Here is a 22,235-nt window from a genome sequence, read left to right as displayed (position 1 = left end):
GTCACTGTTTACCGCTTTGGTGGTGTGCTACAAGGAAAAAATATAATGCAAACACAAACAAGTTGATTCATAATTTTTTTTATTCATAAAATTCTATATTCTTTTGGAAAATACATAAAACATATACACAAAAAAATGTTTGCTATACCTTTACGTTAATACAAAAAATAAACATAACTTAATACTGCTTGATAGTTTGTACTAATTTCTACAAGGCTACAATTTATAGGTATTTAAATATAATGTATCATAATGGCATAATCTAATATAATGGCCTGCATATCAATTATTATTTTTATTTTTAAATTGTTGATATGATTAGAGATGCTTAAAAATAATAAATGATTTAAGGCACTTTTAGGTAACTAATTAACACTTACTTAAAAATAATTAAATAAATCTACTTTAAGCTGCAGTTACAGACACAGTCTGTCAAAAAAATGTTTTCTGTTTTCTAATTAAAATAATACATAATACAACTCTCTTATTTGGCACATTTCACCTAGTCTTGTAATCACGTTAATGATAAGTATTATTATATTTTTTGTTACAAAACAATAATAGTTGTATCGCTAATCGCCTTCAAAATTTAATACAGTATTAGAAAAAAACTTACAATAAAAATAATATAAATTTTCGTTATTTCACGACGGCAGTCATACCTACATAATATATTATAATAATTGCAAAAACCTATTTTTTGTTTATCCTATCTAACGTCATACCTACATATTATGCGCGCTGAAGAAAGGTATAGGTAAAAAGACTTATGGGAACATTGTAGCATTGTTTTACACCTGACTGCAAGTAAAAATTGTAAAATAGCAAAACTACTTTTGTTAGTTAATCTACGAGAGCGTGGACCCGGAAATAAAGTTTTAGATATGTACCTTTATTTATTAAAAAAAAACACGAGCCGGAGGTCTTGGAGATATAAATTAATGTAAAATTATAATTTAGAACGGCAAAAATCTCGTAAAATAGGCAAAGCAGAATGGCTAATAGCGACTTTTTTTCGAATTCATACAAATTTGGCTTATACAGACTATAAACTATAAATATTAACTTAAATGGTTTTAACTCAACAAATTTGTTTAAATTGGGCGCACCTAAGCGTGCGCATCGTACAAGCCGAATTGCATATCTTCGTGGCTCGAAAAACCGCTATACTTGTTTCGATATATGACTAGAATTTGCCTAATCTACGTGAGCCGCGTTAACAAGTATATGTAATTGATTTCCGTGGCCTCGATGAAAAGATAAAATTCCCGCTAGTACGACTGCGTCGCGCATAAAATTAGAAATGTCTTCTGGCACGAGTTTTGTATTTTCTTATTAATAATTATATCATAAGGTAACAAAACTAAAAGTTGGGCACACGATATTGCCGCAACAAACATCGAAGCCAAACGGGCCTTAATCGGAAATCCAAAAACAATGTTTTCATATTTACAACCCCATACCCTGTCCACCGAGAGAACATGCCGGTTAGGTTAGGTCAGGAGACCAAGCAGCCGCCGAGAACAGGCTGTCAGACAGGGCGGTCTCGGGGGGACGCTAGTGTCACTAGCTGCCGCGCGGAGATGCGCAGAACGGCCAGTTTTCGTCGGTTCGCGGCATGCTCTCTCGGCGGACAGGATATGGGTCCTACAACTTATTGGCGTGTTTTTTTTCAAAGACAGGCTTAAAGTTGTTCGCAAATAAAATTATGTTTGTGCAAGTTTAACACATATGCCGTGGCTTCGACATTTTTACACACACATGGTACGAAAAATAATTTTAACTTTTAAGACTACTACACAATATTTGTGTTGGTTTTGACGTGATTAACTTTTGATTTGACCTTAGCGGTGCACGTCGTGGTAGGTCCGACGGCAGTGCCGGTGGCAACAAAACCTGGCGAAAACGAACCGTTGGTCATCGTGCACCGGGTGCAGCTCGACGACGATTTGGCACCGGTTGCCACAGATACGATAGGTACGGATTGGATAGGAACCGGCTGCGGTACAGATGTTGAGGCGACGGGACTCGTCGAGGCGACCACGGCGTTGGCTGGAATACCGGTGGACACAGTTTGGGTGGATTTGTTTTCTGTGGCCAACGTGTTGGTTTGCTTGAGCAACGTTTGGTCGTTGCACAAGGCCGAGATGAGAGGAAGGTCGAGGTTGCGACTTTTCTCGCGTAACGACTCGATGTCCAACACTGTAGTGTCCGCGGTCATAGTCGATGCCGTGGGTTCGACCACCGCGGACGCGCGTCTAGGACGGACGACGGCCGCCGGTTTCTGTAATCCGGTAATGGGTGGTGGAGGTGGTGGTGGGCGTCTGCGCAACAACACCTTGGGCGGTACCGCGGGTGCGGCAGTTAACAGATTGTCGTGCGAAAACGTCCGCACGGGCAATACATACTCGGTGGCTGTGGGCGCGGGTGCCGTAAACAATTGCAGGTTTTGATTAGAAGCGTACTTGAGATGCGGCGGCAACGGCGGTAAGGGGGGCGGCGGCAACGGTGACATCGTTTGTTGATGGAAATGTGAATGTGGGGGTTGTTGATAGTGGTGATGGTGGTGTTGGTGAGACATAGCGGCCACGTTGGGGGTGCTCCGGTAAAGGTGCGTGTTTACTTGATACGACGGCGGGTCCCGACCAAAGTACCGATGATACTGGCCGCGGGCCGATTTCGCATCTGCGTACTCTTGTCGGCTGACCGCCGGGTCCTGAAGGGGGTACACAACGAAGTCTACGTCAGATCTCAACTGTTGTTTGTACTGTTCTAATTGGTAGTCGAACTGTTTTGGACGCGGAGGTGGCGGCGGCGGAGGCGGTTGTCTGGAGTGTATAAGTGGTGGCGGAGGCACACAGCCGGGGTAGATGTGGTGGTAAAACGCCGTGCCACTCTTGTGTACGTCTAGATAGTTGCTGCTGTTGACGACGCACTGGTGAGTATGGCCACCGCAGAACTTAACGTTAGACAGTAGGTCTAAAGATCGACGAATGTCCCAAGGCGACGGACCGCTACCTCCACCACAGTCAAAGTTGGCCAGCGACAGATTGGACAGCGACGGGGCGCCAGTGACAAAGTTCATAGACGGCGGCGGCAGGGTTACGTAATCCGAATCCGAGTCCAGCGTGAAGCTGGTGGTGGGCCGGGACGGATAGAAGCCTTTGCGGGGCGTCTGCAGTGATTTGCGTCCGACGATCAGGTCGGAGAGCTCTGCGGCAGACAGCAAGGCGCCACGGCCGCCTTCTGACGGGTCGCTGCCGTCACCACGAAAACTGCCCGAGTTGCTGACCATCGATCCACTACGACTGCGAGGCACATCGTCCGCATAACCATCTAGCGCGCACCTATTACCGCAACCTGTGTCGCCGCACTTGGACGTCACCGCGTCACCGTCGGAAGCGGACGTGGCAGTCGTAGCGCGGTACGAACTGTCGCTGACCGATCGACGCCGATGGCCGCGGCTGGACACCGTGTATACGTCGCTGTCGTTGCCATCGTCGTCGTCGTCCGCGTCGCGTCCATCGGTCCTCGTAGATTCGGACTCGACCGCCGGACTTCGGACGCCATCCCGCGCTGTTTCGTAATCGACTCCCGGTAACGAGGTGTAAGCCGAATCTGTGCAATCAGTCGCCGGAACGGTGGACGGCGGTGGTGGCGGCGGCGGCGACAAAGCGTCCGACTTGCTTTCCGACCGATAGCCGACGCTGCTATTTTCCGTGGTGTAAGACGCGGACGTAGTGTCTTTGGCCGAACTATAACTTGCGCAAGTGTACACGCCACTACTAGTATGCGCCGACTGATTGCTATTGTCCACGTACGCTGTCCGGGCTCTCGGGTGTCTATACATAAGGTACGCGTCGCTGCTGTCCTGTGCTGACTGCACTGAATAGTCCAACTCGGACACTGTGGAATTCTGAGTAGTATGACTGTAACCCAGTTCCACGCTAGACGATATGCTTCCATTCTGCAACTGTAAATATTTAAGCATGAATCATGCCAATTAAAAATTGTAAATCAGTCGATAATCGCATAAATCAACTATAAATATTTTTGCGATTGATTTAGCCTACGCGCTTATATACAAGGTGTTCCAGCATGAAAGGTAAGTAATAGGTGATTGGACATCTGAGGGACCCCCATTAATAAGCTCCCCGTTTTCATTTTTTCGATAAGTCAAAAATTGAAGATTTCGACGGTTAAGTAAAAAAATAATGACTTTAAAAAAAAAAAAATTATTCCCTGTTATTCAGTGCATAAGCTCACATTAAAAGAGGGGTCACATCATTTTCAGCCCCTAACTCTTCTCTTATCACTTATCTTATCATTTTTTTCTTACCTCTAGTCTCTAATCATTTATTTCTTATCACTAATATCTTATTATTTATTTCTTATCTCTTGTTTCTAATTATTTATCTCCAAACTCTTATCATTTAGCACCAATCTTTTATCATTCATCTCTAATCTCTCATAATTTATCTCTTACCAATTATCTCTTTTCTTCAATGCTAAGACATAACTCTTAGCATTTATCTTTTATCATCTATCATTTATTTCTGGTCTCTAATCATTTTTCTCTTATCATTTTTTGAGTTAGGGGCCGAAAGGGACTGAAAATGATGTGACCCCTCTTTTGAGGTTAGCTTTTTGAACTGAATAACATGGAATAGTTTTTTGTTTTTTTAGGTCATTATTTTTTTACTTAACTGTCGAAACCTTCAATTTTTGACTTATCGAAAAAATAAAAACGAGGGGCTTATTTGGGGGTGTCCCAGATGTCCAATCACCTATTACTTACCTTTCATGCTGGAACACCCTGTATGTGTGCGTTTTATTGAATACATTTAATTATTATATGTCTATGGAAAGTTGGCAGAAGCTGATAGTCCCTTTTCCAACATGAGGGAAAATACAATTAAAGGTTTTAAGTAAAATGTATTTTTGAGCATTAGCTCAATTACGAGAGCACCCGCCCATACAATATGTTGCTACTTTGGGTAATACATTTTTTAAAACATTTTAAATTGACAAAAAGTGTCATATTAGCTGCTACCACAGATGTATTTACCTTGTCTTTGGGCTTCTGGTTACCGGTGGAAATGCTCGAATTTGAACCACTCTCGCACTTCTTATCCAACGTGTCGCAGTTGTTTAGTTTCATTTTCTTATCGTTCGTCCATTTCAGTCCATCGAACGAATTCTTATCTATACAAACCAGAAATGATTAAAATCACACAATTATTAACCTCATCTACGTCAGTTATGACTTACCCGAAGACGTGTTGTTGATCAAAAACGTATCCAAGAGTCTCGGGTGTACAGTCATACAAAACTGATGAGTATCCCGACACAACGCCAACAGACGCTTGCTCTTCTCGTCAGAATTCGTATAGTACACTAGCCTGTCCGCATTTGAAGGCCTCAGCTCGAACTTTTTACGCTACAAAAACAAAATAAACCGTATAACGTCATTATAACATTCAGCGAAAACATAATATAAGTTAGTGTACTCACGTCGAAGCACAATTTGACAATATTGTTCCACAAGAACAGACAACTAAGCGCTTGTGATAGACTCTCCTGAAACATTATAGGGTTATGGTTTACAGAGCACATTACAAACAAATACCTTGTAAATAGTTATATCCTAAAAACACTCAGAGCGTTGACAACGAACGCCATATGGACATCGGCGCAGTATAACAAAATAGTACAGTACGTCGTAACTCATAATGGCCTCAGTATTTTGTCGAACAACTCGAGTAATGAAAATATTTACAGCAACGTAGGCTAAATAGGATGCACGTTACCGAGTATCTGACAGATTTATACATACAAAGTGAATGTAAATCTGTCACATTATCGCGAATAACATAGCATTATAGTATTGCTCTCTTTTCGAGTCGGATGCAAAAAAGTCACAAGAGACGGTCGAGAACGGGTCACACAAGAACCAGACCGATCATAAGCTTATTATTATGTCAATCGCTTTACTGATGTTACACCGTAACGATAAATCTGTTTAACCAAAGTGCATACGATAATAGTCGAATGATAATTTATTTCTGCTTGATATACTCACGTGGAACAACTGTATGCCGTTGGTGCATATGGCTAGCCACACGCTGTTGCATATTGATAGCGCCGTGCCGGCTGTCTGTTTCGGCTGCGACTTGTTCAATCGCAACCGATATAAATGCGACTTGTGCACAAGCCCGGCCTCTTGAACAAATAACGTTTGAGCACGACTCTTCGACACTCCTTTGTGGCTCTTGTGCAGAGCGCTCAGTGTCTGCTTCACTTTGTGTTCGTTATTTTTGTACACCTAAAAATCAAATTAAACGTGTGTTGTTTACAAAGGAAATCATAATACGTACAATAGATACGATAATCTATTTATTGTCACGACAGACTATTTGATGAAAATGATTCTATTCGTATCATAGATTTGCGTATTTTATTTTATTTCATCATATCGAAAAAATCGAATAAAAGTGTTTGCCAAAGTTCGGTCGTCAACGAAACGATAAGTTTATATTTGGACGAAAAGGGTAGTCCCTACTAAGAAGTGTCTACTACTAGTGTCCACAAACAGTTTTGGACGGAACGTGAACGTGGGCGAAGCAAGGAGAGTGGCTTTTTCAACGAAGGGTGTTTCACGCCTTGGTTAAGCACCTGCGATTTCATACCTTAGAAGGGAGATACTGCTCGAGGATTTCAGACGAGATGTCCGTGTCGGCCGTGTGATCGCCCAAATCCGCCTGAAGGCCGAGTGCCACCAGAGGCAACACGTTTTGGTCGCCTTCTTCGGTGGTGCCTCCCCTATCTGCGATATTTTTGCGCAATTGGAGATAATAATGTTGCCGAGTGACGTCATCGCTGTTAAACGCAATGTATATTTCTTTAATTATTACATAGGTACAACACACGGGTGAACATAATATCAACACACTATCATTACCGTATGGACTTTGTGGTATCCACGTAGAACTTGACGCGTAAGTGCAACTGTAATAGCGGCTGTCCATTTTGATCGAGACCCTGGAGGCAAAAATAAAAATACTATTATAGTAATTATTAATGCGAATTAATTATTAATATTCATTCGGCGATGTGCGCTGTGTGGGGGGATGGTTAAACCAGTTGATAGTATTGTAAATTCACGTTTAAAGTATTTATGTCTGCGAGCAATGATGATATATATTAATATAGGTATAATATTCAAAGCCGTAAGACATACATATAATATTTGCAAACTGCAATCGTTCAAGGTTGAAATATTATGCATACCTATTATAATGGAAGTAAAGTGTCATTGACATTCTAGCAACTTAAAAATCCATTACGTCGTATAGATTTTATGTACGTACGATGTACATCTAAATGGCCTACGATAAAGTTAAACGGTTGCACAATAACATATTATAACTGTCCACCTTCGTATAACGACGTTTTATAGAAACTTACTGATGTGATATTTGTTTTCCGTGACGAACTTGCTTATTGTTTTTATTTATTTTTAACTTAAAATCAATTTATCAAAATTAGCTGTTACTAATGGGTGTTCTGTTTTTCAAATATATTATAACATCATAACAATTTTGTTATTGCATATAATTTGTGTGTACTTAGTACTGTTTTTATACTGTACAAACCGTTTTATTTATATTAAAATACTTATAAAATGCGAATAAGTGTTTAATCACAAAAACCAGTGCCACACCAGCTTAAAACGTGCGATACATACTAATAATACAGTTTTATGGAGTCAATATTGTTATTGATAACATAGTTTACTTTCATATGGAACTTAAAGAATTAACAATAAGTTCCACCCCTTTAATAATTAATAATAAATTACATTACATTTTTTTTTAAATGTGATATTGAAATTTTCGAAAATTAACTTTAGAACTCAGAAATTTGTTTTTTAATCCCCGGAAAAATGTAGAATAATAATCGTAAAAAACCTCCTATGACCGTGGGGATCACTTTTTAACGAGTTCTAATAATAGAATAAACAAAATGTCGTTTTTGTTTTAAAAATATTGACCTAATCGTACATCTATATAGGCATTATAGATAGGGGACATTGTATTAAACACTCGGTAATGTTAAATAACCATTAAGTAATGGAAACTATACTTTAATGTCTTATTCAAAAAGACGTTAAAAATGTACTTACATATGTTGAAGAAGATTTCCAACTTTTTGGTGAATACTTTGACAATTTACTATCAGGATCGGCAAAAAAATATTCTTCGTCTAGAATAAAAAAAAAATGTATTTAAATTTCATTGCATTCACTTGAGTTGCTTATTTAAGCGCCGCACACAGCACCAATGCGATTAATAAAATACATGTTTTATTTGTAATAACTTATATGCGTTTAGACTTTAGTCAAAGGCTATTTTATTGCTGGTTTAAACTTAATAATAATAATATAATTAAAAAAAATTAAAATGTATTCAAGCATCTTAGTTGGCCATAATAATAAGGTATCAACCGTTTGAAGTTGATTTTTAAATAATAAAGATGATATGAATTACACAAAATATAGTAGACTCTTAGGCTAATTAAAAAAATAACAAAAAGAGGAATTCGTTATACATAAAACAAATTTGTACATTCTACAATTGATTTTTAATGGTATTTTATATTTTATTTAAAAAATTAAAAAACCCTAAATACACCAAGGAAATAAAGGCGCTTGAAATAAAAAATATGTTTTCAAATGTTGTCTTGTCACCAGTCACAAAGTATACATTAAACAAGAATTGTATATAGCTAACTTTTAAGTACTTTCAATATAGTGATTTTCAACTAAAACTATCGCTTGATCACAAATGATTACATACAATTATTATTTTAACTGTTACACATTTTTGAGATATTGTAAATACCTACATTTTTTAACAGGGTAATTGAATTGAAAAACAATTAACTCACCTAATATAAAAGCTAGAGCGAATAGTTCGATGTCCTGCATTCCTTGACTTATCATGTAAGTCGTAAGCTGCGAGTAAACTTCCTTTACCCGAGATTTACCCTGCAAACAAACAAAGGCATATTATTCATTCAAAATTATAAATTAACAGAAGTTTACAACTAACGAAACTATGTTATCAGAAACAAATTTCTTTTAAAAAGTTCAACTTTCACAATACCGATTGGGATGTACTGATATGATCGTGTCAACAATTACACGACCAATTCAACGGGCGCTGGGCAGTATCAGCTACGAGTTAAACGTTTTTGGTCGAGGTCGTGGAAAATAATAATTTAAAGGAGAAGAAAAACAATTAATTAGTGTCTTCAACCTCGCAAAAAAAAAAACCCCGCTGTCCGAGTAGCGTCTCTCTGGCGCATATCTTTTGACCTTCATACATGCGGGAACTCGAAGAATTCTCGGTGTTCGGGCAGCGGCCGTCTGCGACAATATCAGATTCTTATTATTATCATTATATTATAATGTGTTATGCGGAACACAATTCGAAAAAAGTGTAGTAGGTCATAATAGATATTTTTGTATTGTTAGACGCGTATGTGTCGGGCGGATATCCCGAATTCCGCCGTTTCCGCGCGAGAAGCGGTTTGCTCCAGTTTCGTTTTATTATTGTATATCATATGTGTGTGTTTTTTCGATACATCAGGGCCGGCCTGCCTATTGTTGCGGTATGCCGTTTTGCCATTCTGACGACAACGCGCCGTACGTTTTTCGACAGACTCGAGTGAACGTGTCTACCGCAAATACCGACTAAAAAAGTTGCGCAACAGACAAAAAAAAAAAAAAATACCGAGTCCTTTTATAATTCCGGTAAACAGAGTAAAATATTTTTTCCATACTTTTTCCGCGGATTATTCTATTGCAATGGCGACAATTAAAATACATCACGGGATAAATATAATTGTTTTAATTCGCTCACCTCAACGACGAAGTACAATGATTGGCCGGTGAGCAGGTGGACGGCAGCGAACCGGTTTTGTTGGCTGACAGGCGTTGAAACAGACAGTAGAGGGCCGCTCACTGTGCTGGCGCTCCGCATGCTAGCTCGCCCGACGCCTACATTTCGCGCGCCCACATAATATTATTATCTGCAACTGATATAACACAGGCGACGTTAAAACATATCTAATACTAAGTAACAAAAAAAAAAAAAAATAACAAAAATGTTAAATCAAATAAAAATATAGCAACTCGTTTTCGAACAAAGAAATCATTTCTTTCTTTTCAAAACTTACACCGTACTTTTCGACACATTTTTTCGAACTGTTGCTAATGGCGAAAAATTCCACCGGAATCACTCAAAAAGTATAAATGGCAACCTGTGCTGAAAATGTTTTAAAACAATTGGACAAACTAGCATACAACTTCATAAAAAAAAAAAAAAAATTAAGCTCAGCTTTATGATAATGTAAGTCTGCCCTTTTGAGTCAATTGTAGTGATCGTACGCACAATGTGAGTAAAATTATAAAACGGCAATAAACGGATCTATACCTAGGTATAATATCTAGATGATTATTTATACTTCAACGGATACCAACGTTTATAAAATGAGGAACATTTTAAATATCTTAATCAAATGTAAATACCCTGTGAGGAATGCTAGATATTTCCATCGCGATGAATTCTAGTTTACTAATAATTATACACGTAAACGAATATAATATATCTATAAAAATGATAGTAGAATAAATTACAGTTTTCTTGTTCAAGGTCAGAAATGTACCTGTAAAACAGGAACGCCGCGAACGTCAGAATTTCATTGAAATAATGTATTTTTTTTTTATCAAAGCATAGCAACGAGCTATACATACTTTCATGTAATAGTAATACAGACGGCTAGCGAGAAGTCGGTTAAAACAATAACTTAAAACAAAAACCTTAAATAAACGTATTAACTACAAGTTGTAAATAATATAATACAAATCCAACGCCTATATAGATGATTGTTTATACTAAATAATTTATTTTTTAAAGTACATTAGAATTTTCCTACTAAAATAAAACCACCAATGTCACTTTCACAGCCTATAGAATATATGTTTACACAAATTGTATTTTTCTTATTAACTATGAGTTTTTAATATTAACCCTAGAGATAATATTTTGTGCTGGCTTGACAGGGCTGTTCTTTGTCATTGAAAGTTCAAAATTACCTTTCTTACTCGCTTTTATGAATATAATCAATATATTTTGTTTAATTATATTTGTATTATTTTATTTATATTTTAATTAAAAAAACAATAGTCTACATATTTATTCATATACAATAGTTTTTTATGGTTATATTATGTAGCTATAGTATCAAATCTATAAATTATAGATAAATTATGTTTGTCATAAGTATTTCAATTGGTATGTTTTAAATCAATATATCGGTCGTTCTATTTAAAATCCAAACAAAACCTTATATATTTATTATCATAGTAGTTGTTATGTCTTAGTCCAGAATCCAGGTCTTTAAGATCTTCGCTACTTTTCAAACTTCTCTATTCATTCTATTTCATAGCCAACTCCTGACTCCCAGTAGAGGTCTCCACTGACCCGGTCAATCCAACACTTCTTGGGCGTCTAAGGACCATTAAGCTTCCATTCGGTGATATCGCTGTCACACAACCTTCGCTCTCCAAAAAATGCTTGGCTCAGTCTTTTCTCTGGTTTTTTGAGGACCGCTACAATCTTCAGTTTATTTAACTATTTTCCTAGTTTTGTGGGTATTTCGATCACACTTTTTATTGTCGATATTCATTTTGGGTCCATAAATCGTATTCTACGTAGTATTTTTCTTTCAAAAATGTATTTTTATTAGACCTAATTTAAATATTTTGTACACACAGTCCGTCACAAACGTTTTAAGAAAAATGTTATTTAATGACAACAAATAATTGTCGTGAAAGAATTTTTATTACTCTACTCATGTACGTGCATTCTAGTTAAAAGTTTTTTGGATAATAACTTTATTTTGAATAGTGACACTAGGGGGAAATAACAACTCTATTACTGGCTGTAAATCTTTAGCTCTCGTCGTGGCTTTCTGATCGTACGTTTATTTTTACCTACTCCCGTCTCTTAAGGTATTTATTATAAAAGCCAAAATACAATTTTATTTGTATATACATTTACATTAATTATCGTAATGTATTAAGATTTATTGATAATAAAACCATCTTAGTGGAGGGAAAAAGAAACTACACTATTATATTCTACCCACAATATAAAAATGTGGTATGTTAATTTTTTTACTGTAATTCTAATTACACTACATTAAATCAAAAACCTAGCAATAAATAATATGATATTATGTAATATAAAGTATTTATTTGTAATGAGTAGATATCAGTTATTATTAATTGTAAGTTTGAAATTTCGTAACAACGAACATTCATGAAAGATAACAATAGATAGTATAAGACATGCTCTCCTGAAAAATGGAAGTATGCATATTTCATAGGATACTGAAATCGTTATGAGTCTGTGTCTGCTTGGAAGTTGGTGGAAATAAAATCAAAATTTGATTCCTTGTTTGCTTCAAGGCTCGAGAGACGATTCTCTTCTTATCGCCATTTACTCCTTAGTATAAATATTGATACCTTTTTAATTATTACGTAGGATTTAATTAGATGACACTACACTAGTGGTTCTAAATTGTAGTTAATAACGCGTATGTAATTTTTTTCGAGTCTGTCAATTTGAAATACGTTTTACAAGTAGGTACTATTTATCGTACTCGAGATCGGTATCGAACCGCTGTTGTTAAAACATAATATTATTATTATTTATTACCACAGCCGTAGAATATGGTTTATTGTTTGTGCACAACATTTGTTTCGGAATTAAACATTTATCTATAAACGATAAATATTTTGACAAATATATAATAAAACTACTGTCTTCTTAGATTTATGTATGAAATGCGTAACAGTTTAATAATTGTGTTGCGGTATCCAGCACAAGAGAGACGACCGACGGGGAACGTACATAATATACGTGTTTTAAGCATATTATGTACACAACTACAGTCTTAGCTCAAGAATGCGGTTGACCATTATATATTAATGTATAATGTTATATATTATGCTTTATGATTATTACGATGATGAAGATGATAATGATTTTGACGTGCCGTATACGTAATACACGTTAGGACATAAACTACAGACTTCGGTTCATTTTGTACCATACGCCCGGCCAACGGGCCATGGATATGTGCATGTACATAGTCTATGGGTTTCTAGTCGTGTTCGGCATATCATTTTTTTTTTTTTTTTTGCTTGCGTTAGGTCCGTACGGCGTGGTGTACACGCGGATATGGGTGGTGGTTCGACTGCTATACGAATACACTGACTGACAATAAATTACCAATACGTAGGTATTCCAAACGTGTCATCTTCGGGCACGCATAGATACGCGTAGTGTCTATATAACATGTTGCAACGTTTTTGGTCGGAAAGAAAATAATATGATCTCGGCGATTGGCTTTTTTTTTTTATTAATAACCCATTGTCGACCGCGCTTTGTTGTATTCCGCAAGCGTTTGAATACCAAATGTTAGTTAACATACTTCGGGAGAAAGTAAAATTCTATCGCACCGCCGACATCTCATAAATTCCGACAATTACTCGTATCTATAATTTTAAATACCGGTATAAAACAATAAGCACGGCGACCGCGACTGCCGTCACGATGGATAATAACGACCGTGTATAGGAGCTGCTTTTCTGTTTTTTATGATAATTACTGGTAAAAAATAACTAAATTCACACATTAACAAATACCTTTCGAAAATAAATGTTCTTGCTTCAATGCGGATGTGACGGCATTCGCGTGTTGTGTTCCAGCTTTGATTTGGTTTTTAAAATTATGTTATTTTTACACTAGAAGTTAACAAAGTGTTGGATCGATCCAATAATTTCCTGTACAAGTACAGCTTTCAAATTGATTAAGATCTAAAAATTAAACTTAAGTACAACTATTTTTGTGCCCACCTATAATAATATTATATATTATAGACGGGAGCGGTTAAATAACTCAGGATTGATTTAATTATGTTAATTATTTTTTATACTCATTATTATATGTATGTTAGGTTTTGTTCCATTTATTAAATTATTAAAGGTTAGTCGTTCCTTATTTGATGATCGTTCTCTTAGTACAGAGTAAAAATTAATTAGCTTTACGGATTGATATTAGTTATCTTTCACTCCTCAAACAAATTCTAGATCAGCATGTCAGCACCAGATCCTGTGTAGAAAAAACCTCGAGGCAATATTTAATTATAAACAAATTGTTTAATTAATTATACTATAAAATATGTTTATACAAATAGTTTTTATTTCCAGTTTCCAACCCCTAAGGGTGTTTAAAATAATTGCTTATAACCTAACTTAGTTGTGTATATGTACTAAATTAATATATAAAATGACAACATAATAATTAATAATATTATGTATAAATCTTAAATAAAACGTAAGAGTAATGAAATCAGAAAAAAATGGCTCGCAAATAATCACATCATTACTCTTTAACAAATTATTAAATATTTAGTCCAGACAAAAACCTATCAAATAACATATTATTAACGAGCTAGTGAGAACAAAAGAATTCCTGGAAACGTAATCATCAAGTAAATTAACACTGATGTATTTATAAAAATATATATATAATATATACACATAGATAATGATTGTTTTTAGTACAATCTTTCTGCTGACCGAAGTTTTATACATCCGTTAGAACATCTCTTCCGGCTATATTTTGTACGTTACTGGAGATGGTAATGTATATTTAACAACCGTTTTCCACGTTTATTTAAACAATAAAGATATTTTTTTTTTGGCATTAAAAAGTAACTAGATGTGCGATTTCAAATAAATAAATAAGCATAATAAGGTTCCATCGGAATAAATACTGACTCATAGTTTTATTTGAATTTGTGCAATTCGTTGTATAGGTAGTACAATTTCAAGACGCCGTCCAGAACACAAGAACTATTCGAAGGCAATAAAGAATGTACTACTGGAAATAATCGAGTGTTTCTTTTTAACTCACCAAATACTTTGTTATTAAAAATAATTATCCTGGACATTTCAAATAGTATAGTAAACGATTGTTTGCGTTTTTATATTACTAAGAAATATCAAATATCTATGGTCTTAAAACGGCACACAAAATTCTTTGGTAAATCGGTCGGCGTTTTGGTGCAAATATGTAAATGCATATTTTTTTCTATAAAAATACAAACCAACAATTTTTGTGGTTTTTATAAAGTTAAAATGCATCATTGGTTTAACTAGAAAGCGGTTGGGGACGGTCAGACCCTTAATTATCTCTTAAAGCTCCCTCAGAATTTCGATAAAAACCAAATACGTTATTTGGCGCTATTCCAGCGTGGTCCACCCACAATTTTAAGCAATAACACATTTTTTTTTTTTAACTAGAAGAAGTGTACAGACGAATTTTAGTTATTCCATTTTCAGGTGATACAGCTGAAAGGATTTTTTTAACCATGAGACGAATTAAGACCTACAGAAGATCAATAATGACCGTAAAACCGATAACGCTAACATAACCGCGAGTTAAGAAACTTACAGACAAAATTTTAAATAAATTTGCATGTGACAAGCCGAGAAAATTGTATATTTCTTTTATCTTACTATTAATGAATACTTGATTAAGTATTTTAATATATAGAACTGAATGTATTTTTGAATTTATTTAAATATTCAATTTAATTATTACAATGTTACCTTTAATAATTAAGGGGTTAAATTTATGGGTTCACCCAAAAAAGCATTCCTGGATCCGCGCCTGACCGCTGTAGTTGTTTTAGGTTAATAATGTTGAATTAAAATTTAAAATGATTGATTATTTTTATTAAAAACGGAAAACCTAACTATTTGTCCCGATTGTCTACAATTTCATTTACTTAACCCTACTTTTATGTAATTGAATAATACCTTACTCTTGAGTTATGGTCCTAAAATTGTAGGTATGTGATACCAGAAATCTAAACAAAATGTAATTACGTGTTATCAACCATACGATCTACGCCAGTCACCGCATAAGTATCTTATGAATCTTTTGTGCGGTGTACAGATATAACAAAAATGTTTTTATTATATAACGCGCGTTCTGAATGCGGTTTATCGACATAAGTTTACCGCGGTTTTTTCGACTCTCGAGATTTCAACGCAAGTGCATGAAATAACATAACACAGATTCACTGTTATATAAAACGGCTTCGGTCATTCCACGACGGTCAATGCGTTTCTTTTTACCGGTTTTTGAATTGCCGTGCTTTTCTTGTAATAATCCCTCGGATGAAAAAAATCTTTTATAACGCCATAGTTGTTCCATTGTTTTCGTTTTAGTCCCACCGTTTTACAATAAAATACTATCCATAGTTACTATATACGAATGTACGCGGTCAAAGTTCTAGCCCCTCCGTATCCGCGTTATAAATTTCATTGCCAGACAAAAATTGTATACATATATTTTATTTCTCCATTGCACTTTTAAACCACAAAACATAATGCCCGACTTGTGGTACGTGGAAACAAATATTTTTGCCGAACCGGTTCTGCGGCGGTTTAGAAATAAAATGTGATCACGCGTATCATTCTTCGTTAAACCCGGCTCGGCGTCGTTAGGAATAGCATTAATTGGCGAATACTCTAGCATGTACCTTAAAACGCGGCCGTCGCGCCTACGCTTAATTATCGCACACGCCATAACAATAATATAATTGCACAGCCATTACTACTCTCCTTCAGATAGATCGGCCGCCAACAGAAATTGTTTGTTTTTTTTTCTTCTAAACGGTACAAATATTTCTACCATAGCAGAATTTCAAGATGGTCAGGGAGATCTCGGCGCTAGGGAAAATAAATACGAATTAAAGTTTACACACACACACACATCCGATAGTAAATAATGCTTAATAGGATTGAGCGTGGTGTGTATGTGTGTGTGTGTGTGTGTGTGTGTTTGATCAGAGCGCTGGAGAACTCGGTCGGTGCAGATGAGATGAGGCGAAGAGTGGCGGCGGCGGTGTTGGTGGACGCGCGATGGTGATGAGGTGGTAGCGGATTGGCCGCGGACGAAGAGGTGGAGGTGTGGGGTCACGAGCCGACGACATTCCATCGTACGGCTGTGGGGAGGGAGCGATCCGGCCCTGGAATGCGGTCGACCTTTTTTACCGCCGCGCCACCCGTCTACCACCGCCGCCGCGCTATCCGTACATAGTCGCGCGCGTATATACCCAAACCCCGGTGCGGACCAGGTGCGTGACCAGGTGCCGACCATACAATACCTATACGCACTGGTTGGACGACCGGCTAGCTGGCGCGCGCGCCTGCCCGTATCCGTAATCTCGGGACCACTGCAGCAGTGTAATAAATAAATTATATATATATATATATATATGTATGTATGTATGTAATGTATATGTATATATATATATATATCGCGGAAAAGCATATAAAAACGGAAATCATTTACGACGCTGTTTTCTCCGCCGTTAATGGATTTGTAACGACAGCGTCACCCATCTCCTCTAACCTATAATACCCCAAAAATTGATAGGTACTCGATCGACTTTTCACTTAGCTGTAGGTATTGTCTAAAACCATTATTGATTATAGGTAGTTATAATTTAAAGTCAATGCTAATACAGATCATAGAAAATATTTTTCAATGCTACACAGTCGACTGAGGGATCAGCATTCCAAGGGGTTTACGACCTCGCCGATAAACGCCAAGGCTTTAACTCTATGCTTTTATTTTTAAAAAAATAATTAATACCGGGTAGTACGTACCCTGTATATTTTGTAGTGTTAGCCTGTAAAGTAAACAAAGCATAGTTGACAATAACCTGGGTTTCTTTTAAAACTCGGTTCATTTTTTTGAGTATGGATAAAAACCAATAAACCCATATCTTTGGACAAATACAAATATTTTCCGAGTTTGAGCAAAAAAAAAAAGAAGTTTGTTGACGCTGAAACGTTAGCGAAACAAATTCAAAAACCCGTAAAGGATTATTTTTGGTAAACAATTGAAACGTCAAATGTGCAAAATATATAGCAGAGTATCATCAACGCGCGTGTTCAATGTTAGAGTCGACCGGGCGTTGTCGAAATTAGGTTTCTTGGACGTTATTGTTTGCAAAACAATATTTTTGACCGTGTGAAATTTCAACGACCTTGCTAAATTATTTACTAATTGTCGGGTATTAGCGCTTAGTCCGAGAAAAACTGACAGTGTTACACTAATTAATATGCAGTGTTGTTTTTGTCAAACCCGACGAGTGAAGGTATATTGCATACACAATGCATAATAAATATAATTGTATTGTAAAACACTCACGTGGTTAATTAACAATTCCGATCGGGCAGCATCGAATGCCAGTGCCATATGTGCGACCACAACAAACACGTTGTTTTCATTACTTTTCTATCCATAGCATATATATATATATATATACACACAGAATATGTTATATATATATATATATATTTTAGCAGCTGATTATAACGAGACTCGTAGCCACGGTTCAGCGATTCACTTTCAGTACTTATTCGCTGAATTGACTGAGTTTACCAAACAGCAAAAACGTTTTCATTACTGTTAATAAAAACTTTATTTTTTTTAACATGAATTCAATACAGCCTTTAGATAAAGAGTTAGTCAGCGGGACCTTCAAACTTCTGTTTGCTGAATCTGTAGGCCGTAATGTCATACAAATATGTTCTGAAAAGGTTGGTTTGTTGTAGTTTATAGATGAAAACTACGAAAACACATTATTTACAGCACACATCGGTTAGGATATACATCATACATAAATATATATATATATATACATATTATATATTTATGGACCGGTAATAACGTGGGCGGCATATGGTAACGCGATTATGTGGTTGGGTCGAAGGGGAAATTATAAAGTTCCATTAGATCAGGTTACAACGATTTACTGCCAAAACAGGTATCCTGCATTCGTATTGATTAACTGTGGCCGTCCGATGCAAAGAATCTGCCAAATGGCCTCTGGAAGAGTCGACCTAATAATTCGGAGAACTTGGAAGCCTAGCGTGGTCCAGACCATAAAAATAATACTCATTTATTACCAGTGTATATTTTGTTTTTACGGCCTTGGCTTGCCCGGAAAAGTTTCTAGAAATATATACATAGTAATACGAAAAGCTAAAATTTAACAAACGCCACACTGTAAATGTGTACAGACGCATCAATTTTAATTTATAATAAATAAATATTTACTAACATGGTTGATTCGCAATAATATATCGAATTTCAATGTTGTCGAATATTATACGTCATAAAACATTGATATTTCTTTTTTTTTCTTACTATGAATTAGGAATTCAAACAATTTTACCAGAAAAAAAAAACACAACCTAATACGCCGTCTACGCTGTTTTCATACTTGAACCGCTCTACAGAAGCTTAGAGGTACAAAGTGAGAGTTGACACCTCGTTATATTGAAATTCCAAGAGAAACGAGTTTATTTCCTGTACACCAATTGAATACACGATGCACCTATGTAATATAAACATTCATACGTGTAATTTATACATAATTTTGTTTTTACTCTTTCAAATTAGCTAGTTCGGATATGCCGATAATTCCAACAATTTGTTTATTCATGTTTCTTCTATCACGCCGAAGATAAGAATCATTAAGTAGACAGCTTACGAGGACTAGGTATATTGTAAGTTTTTTTTTTATCATTCCAGAAACTCCCTCAAAGCTGTCGATTCTTTTCAATAAGGAGTATCAAATTCGATTAAAATTTAAACGGTATTTTACGGACACCGTAAAAACGCGACCAGCTCAACTCAATGCACACTCAATAACACAATATTTGTTTGACACACTCCAAGACCTGGCCATGTGTACATATATTCTTATTTACCTTCATCGGCTAAGCGGCTATGATATCGTGGATGTCTCGACGTATCCCGTCGACATCCATAGGTTCGGTGTGTACGCATACGGGTGGCACGACGTATTCACGTTCACGGGCACAGGCACACGAACAGGGGATAACGAACGTATACAAGAAATAAATAGGAAAACGAAAAACAAAAACGTTTTCAGTCACTAGTTTACTCGGCCAAGGGTAGAAAAAAATTGGGCGCGAAACAAAAGCGGCGGCGACCACGAGCGTGTGGCTCTACGGACTTGCGGCAGCGACGTCGTGGACACGGCGAGTCGTCTGTTGCACTGAAATCTGAATTGGCGGCGGCGTCGGCCGTGCGGACACCGGGAGAGGAGGTCGAGGCTATACCTAAACACACCGCCCCAACGTCAACCGGTACTAAACAAAACTGAAACCGAACGATACCCCCACAACGACGGTAGTGTGCACGCGCTATGCGATGCGATGTGATGTGTATACATATGATTATTATTATTATTATTGTACATCTTATATTCTTATCACCACCAGACGTTCTTAGAATGCATTCAAATCCGGTCTCGTGCATCGGCGTGTTTGGTGTTTACGTTTTTAATCCGGCGAATTTAGTAAATTATCTAGCTATTGCCTATTTACCTACGCGTGTAATGTACGATAAATGTATTATTCTGCGTATTGTTTTAATTTATTCAACTTTTAAACGAGACAAGCTTAAAAATCGTAGCTATTTAGTGAACATGGCATTTTCTAGGTCCTCGGTGGACGATAGTTGTAGTTCAGCTAGTCGATTCACTACTTTATCTAATATCTTGAATACCCACCCTTTTCTGAATAGACCCTTCCATAAATTAATTAAGTAAGTAATTACGATATGGTTAAGACGGTTTATTGATATATATTTTTAAATTGAGTCATATCTATATTTATCTAAATATCTATTAATTAATTTAATGTGATTCTGTTTTGTAAATGAGGATTTGCGCTAATTTTCATTTGAATAATTATTTAAATAAACATTTTAATAAATGATTTTTTAAATGTTTATGCTATTTGTTTTACACGACATATTATACAATTTTCACAGTTTTTTCTAAATCTCTCCACACTTACTATATTCAACATCATCACTTATTTTAGGAAAAATGTTAATAATATGGCCAAAACCAGCAAATTTTTAATTAAACAAAATTAATATTTTATTTTTATGCAATATTTTTTTATATAATAAACTACTGTACGATTAAAATATTATACACGAGATTTCTTATTTATTTCTTCAAAATAGGACAGTTAAGTATTCTTGAAAAAATAAGCCCAAAATAAAAAATTGTCTCAAATAGGCGTTCACTAAGGGCATTCAATTCATACTTATTTCTCTTTTTAGTTGATAAACTTAAACTATTGATGCCCATCTTGTTTGCAGATGACTTGGTGGATGAGAAGCGATAGGGCCTAAACTAGAGCAAAGGAGAGAGACGACGGAGAATTATGTGTCCACAGATTCGCATTGAATGAAAATATGTATATTTTTAGGGTGTTTAGTTCTATTATGAACTGGAAGAGGTGAACTTTTTTAACTTTTTATCTAATAAAGGACTATGGAAAAATAGAAAAAATATATACATGGTAATTAATTTCACGTAATATCAATTTTCTAATAAAAAATTGTGTAACACCACTTATTGCTACGTGAAGAAATCGGTCAGGTCCGACGGTAAAAAACTTAGACAAATATTCAAAAGTTAATGGTTAAGAAGTCATCGTTAGTCGAGTTAAGACTGTTGATAATAAATATATGGATAGGCCACTCATATTCTTATTCAAGTCATGTAACCATATAAATGATGTGAAGTACATTAAAAATTTTGTTTTTTGTTTAAAATGTATACATTTAATCATTCTTACACGTATTTTTAAGCTGTTGTTTGCTTTTTTAATTTACGAAAACTCTAATGTAATTAATACAGGGATTGAAAACGTTACCAAGCCGAAATTTATATTACCTATTTGTTAAAACAACAGCAAATGTTAATTTTAGACAGTTGGTATGATAGCCTGAAAGCTTATCTCATTTTGAACTTGTAAAAAAACCAATTAAAAACATTTTTAAGTTAAATTCCGTTTTTCGGAACGATTTAAAATGTTGTTCCTGTAACGAAACGTTTATATTGCTAGAAAAGCATAACTTAATTGTAAATTTTTTTTTACAAATACTTATCAGTTAATCTACCATAAATCATTTTAATCATGGTAAACTTTGGTTTGATAACGTTTTTAATATCCAAAACATTTT

At 35.9% G+C, this 22,235-nt stretch overlaps 1 protein-coding gene across 1 annotated transcript; it reads right to left on the bottom strand.

Moving 5' to 3' along the window:
- Positions 1–187: 187 nt before the first annotated feature.
- Positions 188–20,333, bottom strand: LOC126846088 (protein expanded). The gene is made up of 11 exons (XM_050585208.1): positions 19,937–20,333; positions 9,927–10,101; positions 8,950–9,049; positions 8,186–8,265; positions 6,962–7,041; positions 6,690–6,879; positions 6,083–6,325; positions 5,515–5,580; positions 5,272–5,440; positions 5,069–5,205; positions 188–3,973 (listed from the first exon to the last, which is right to left on the bottom strand). The coding sequence occupies exons 2-11, from the start codon at positions 10,044–10,046 to the stop codon at positions 1,796–1,798; spliced, it is 3,363 nt and encodes a 1,120-aa protein (XP_050441165.1). The 5' UTR covers positions 10,047–10,101; positions 19,937–20,333; the 3' UTR covers positions 188–1,795.
- Positions 20,334–22,235: the final 1,902 nt, after the last annotated feature.

The sequence above is a fragment of the Adelges cooleyi genome, unplaced genomic scaffold (genome assembly GCF_023614345.1).
Source record: "Adelges cooleyi isolate 19-005CV unplaced genomic scaffold, UGA_ACOO_1.1 ACOO_flye_CR_arks_rails_tigmint_CR_PRNA_9, whole genome shotgun sequence".
In the NCBI taxonomy this organism is placed as follows: domain Eukaryota; kingdom Metazoa; phylum Arthropoda; class Insecta; order Hemiptera; family Adelgidae; genus Adelges; species Adelges cooleyi.
Note: the sequence above shows the minus strand (reverse complement) of the source record. Positions and strands in the feature narration are given on the sequence as shown.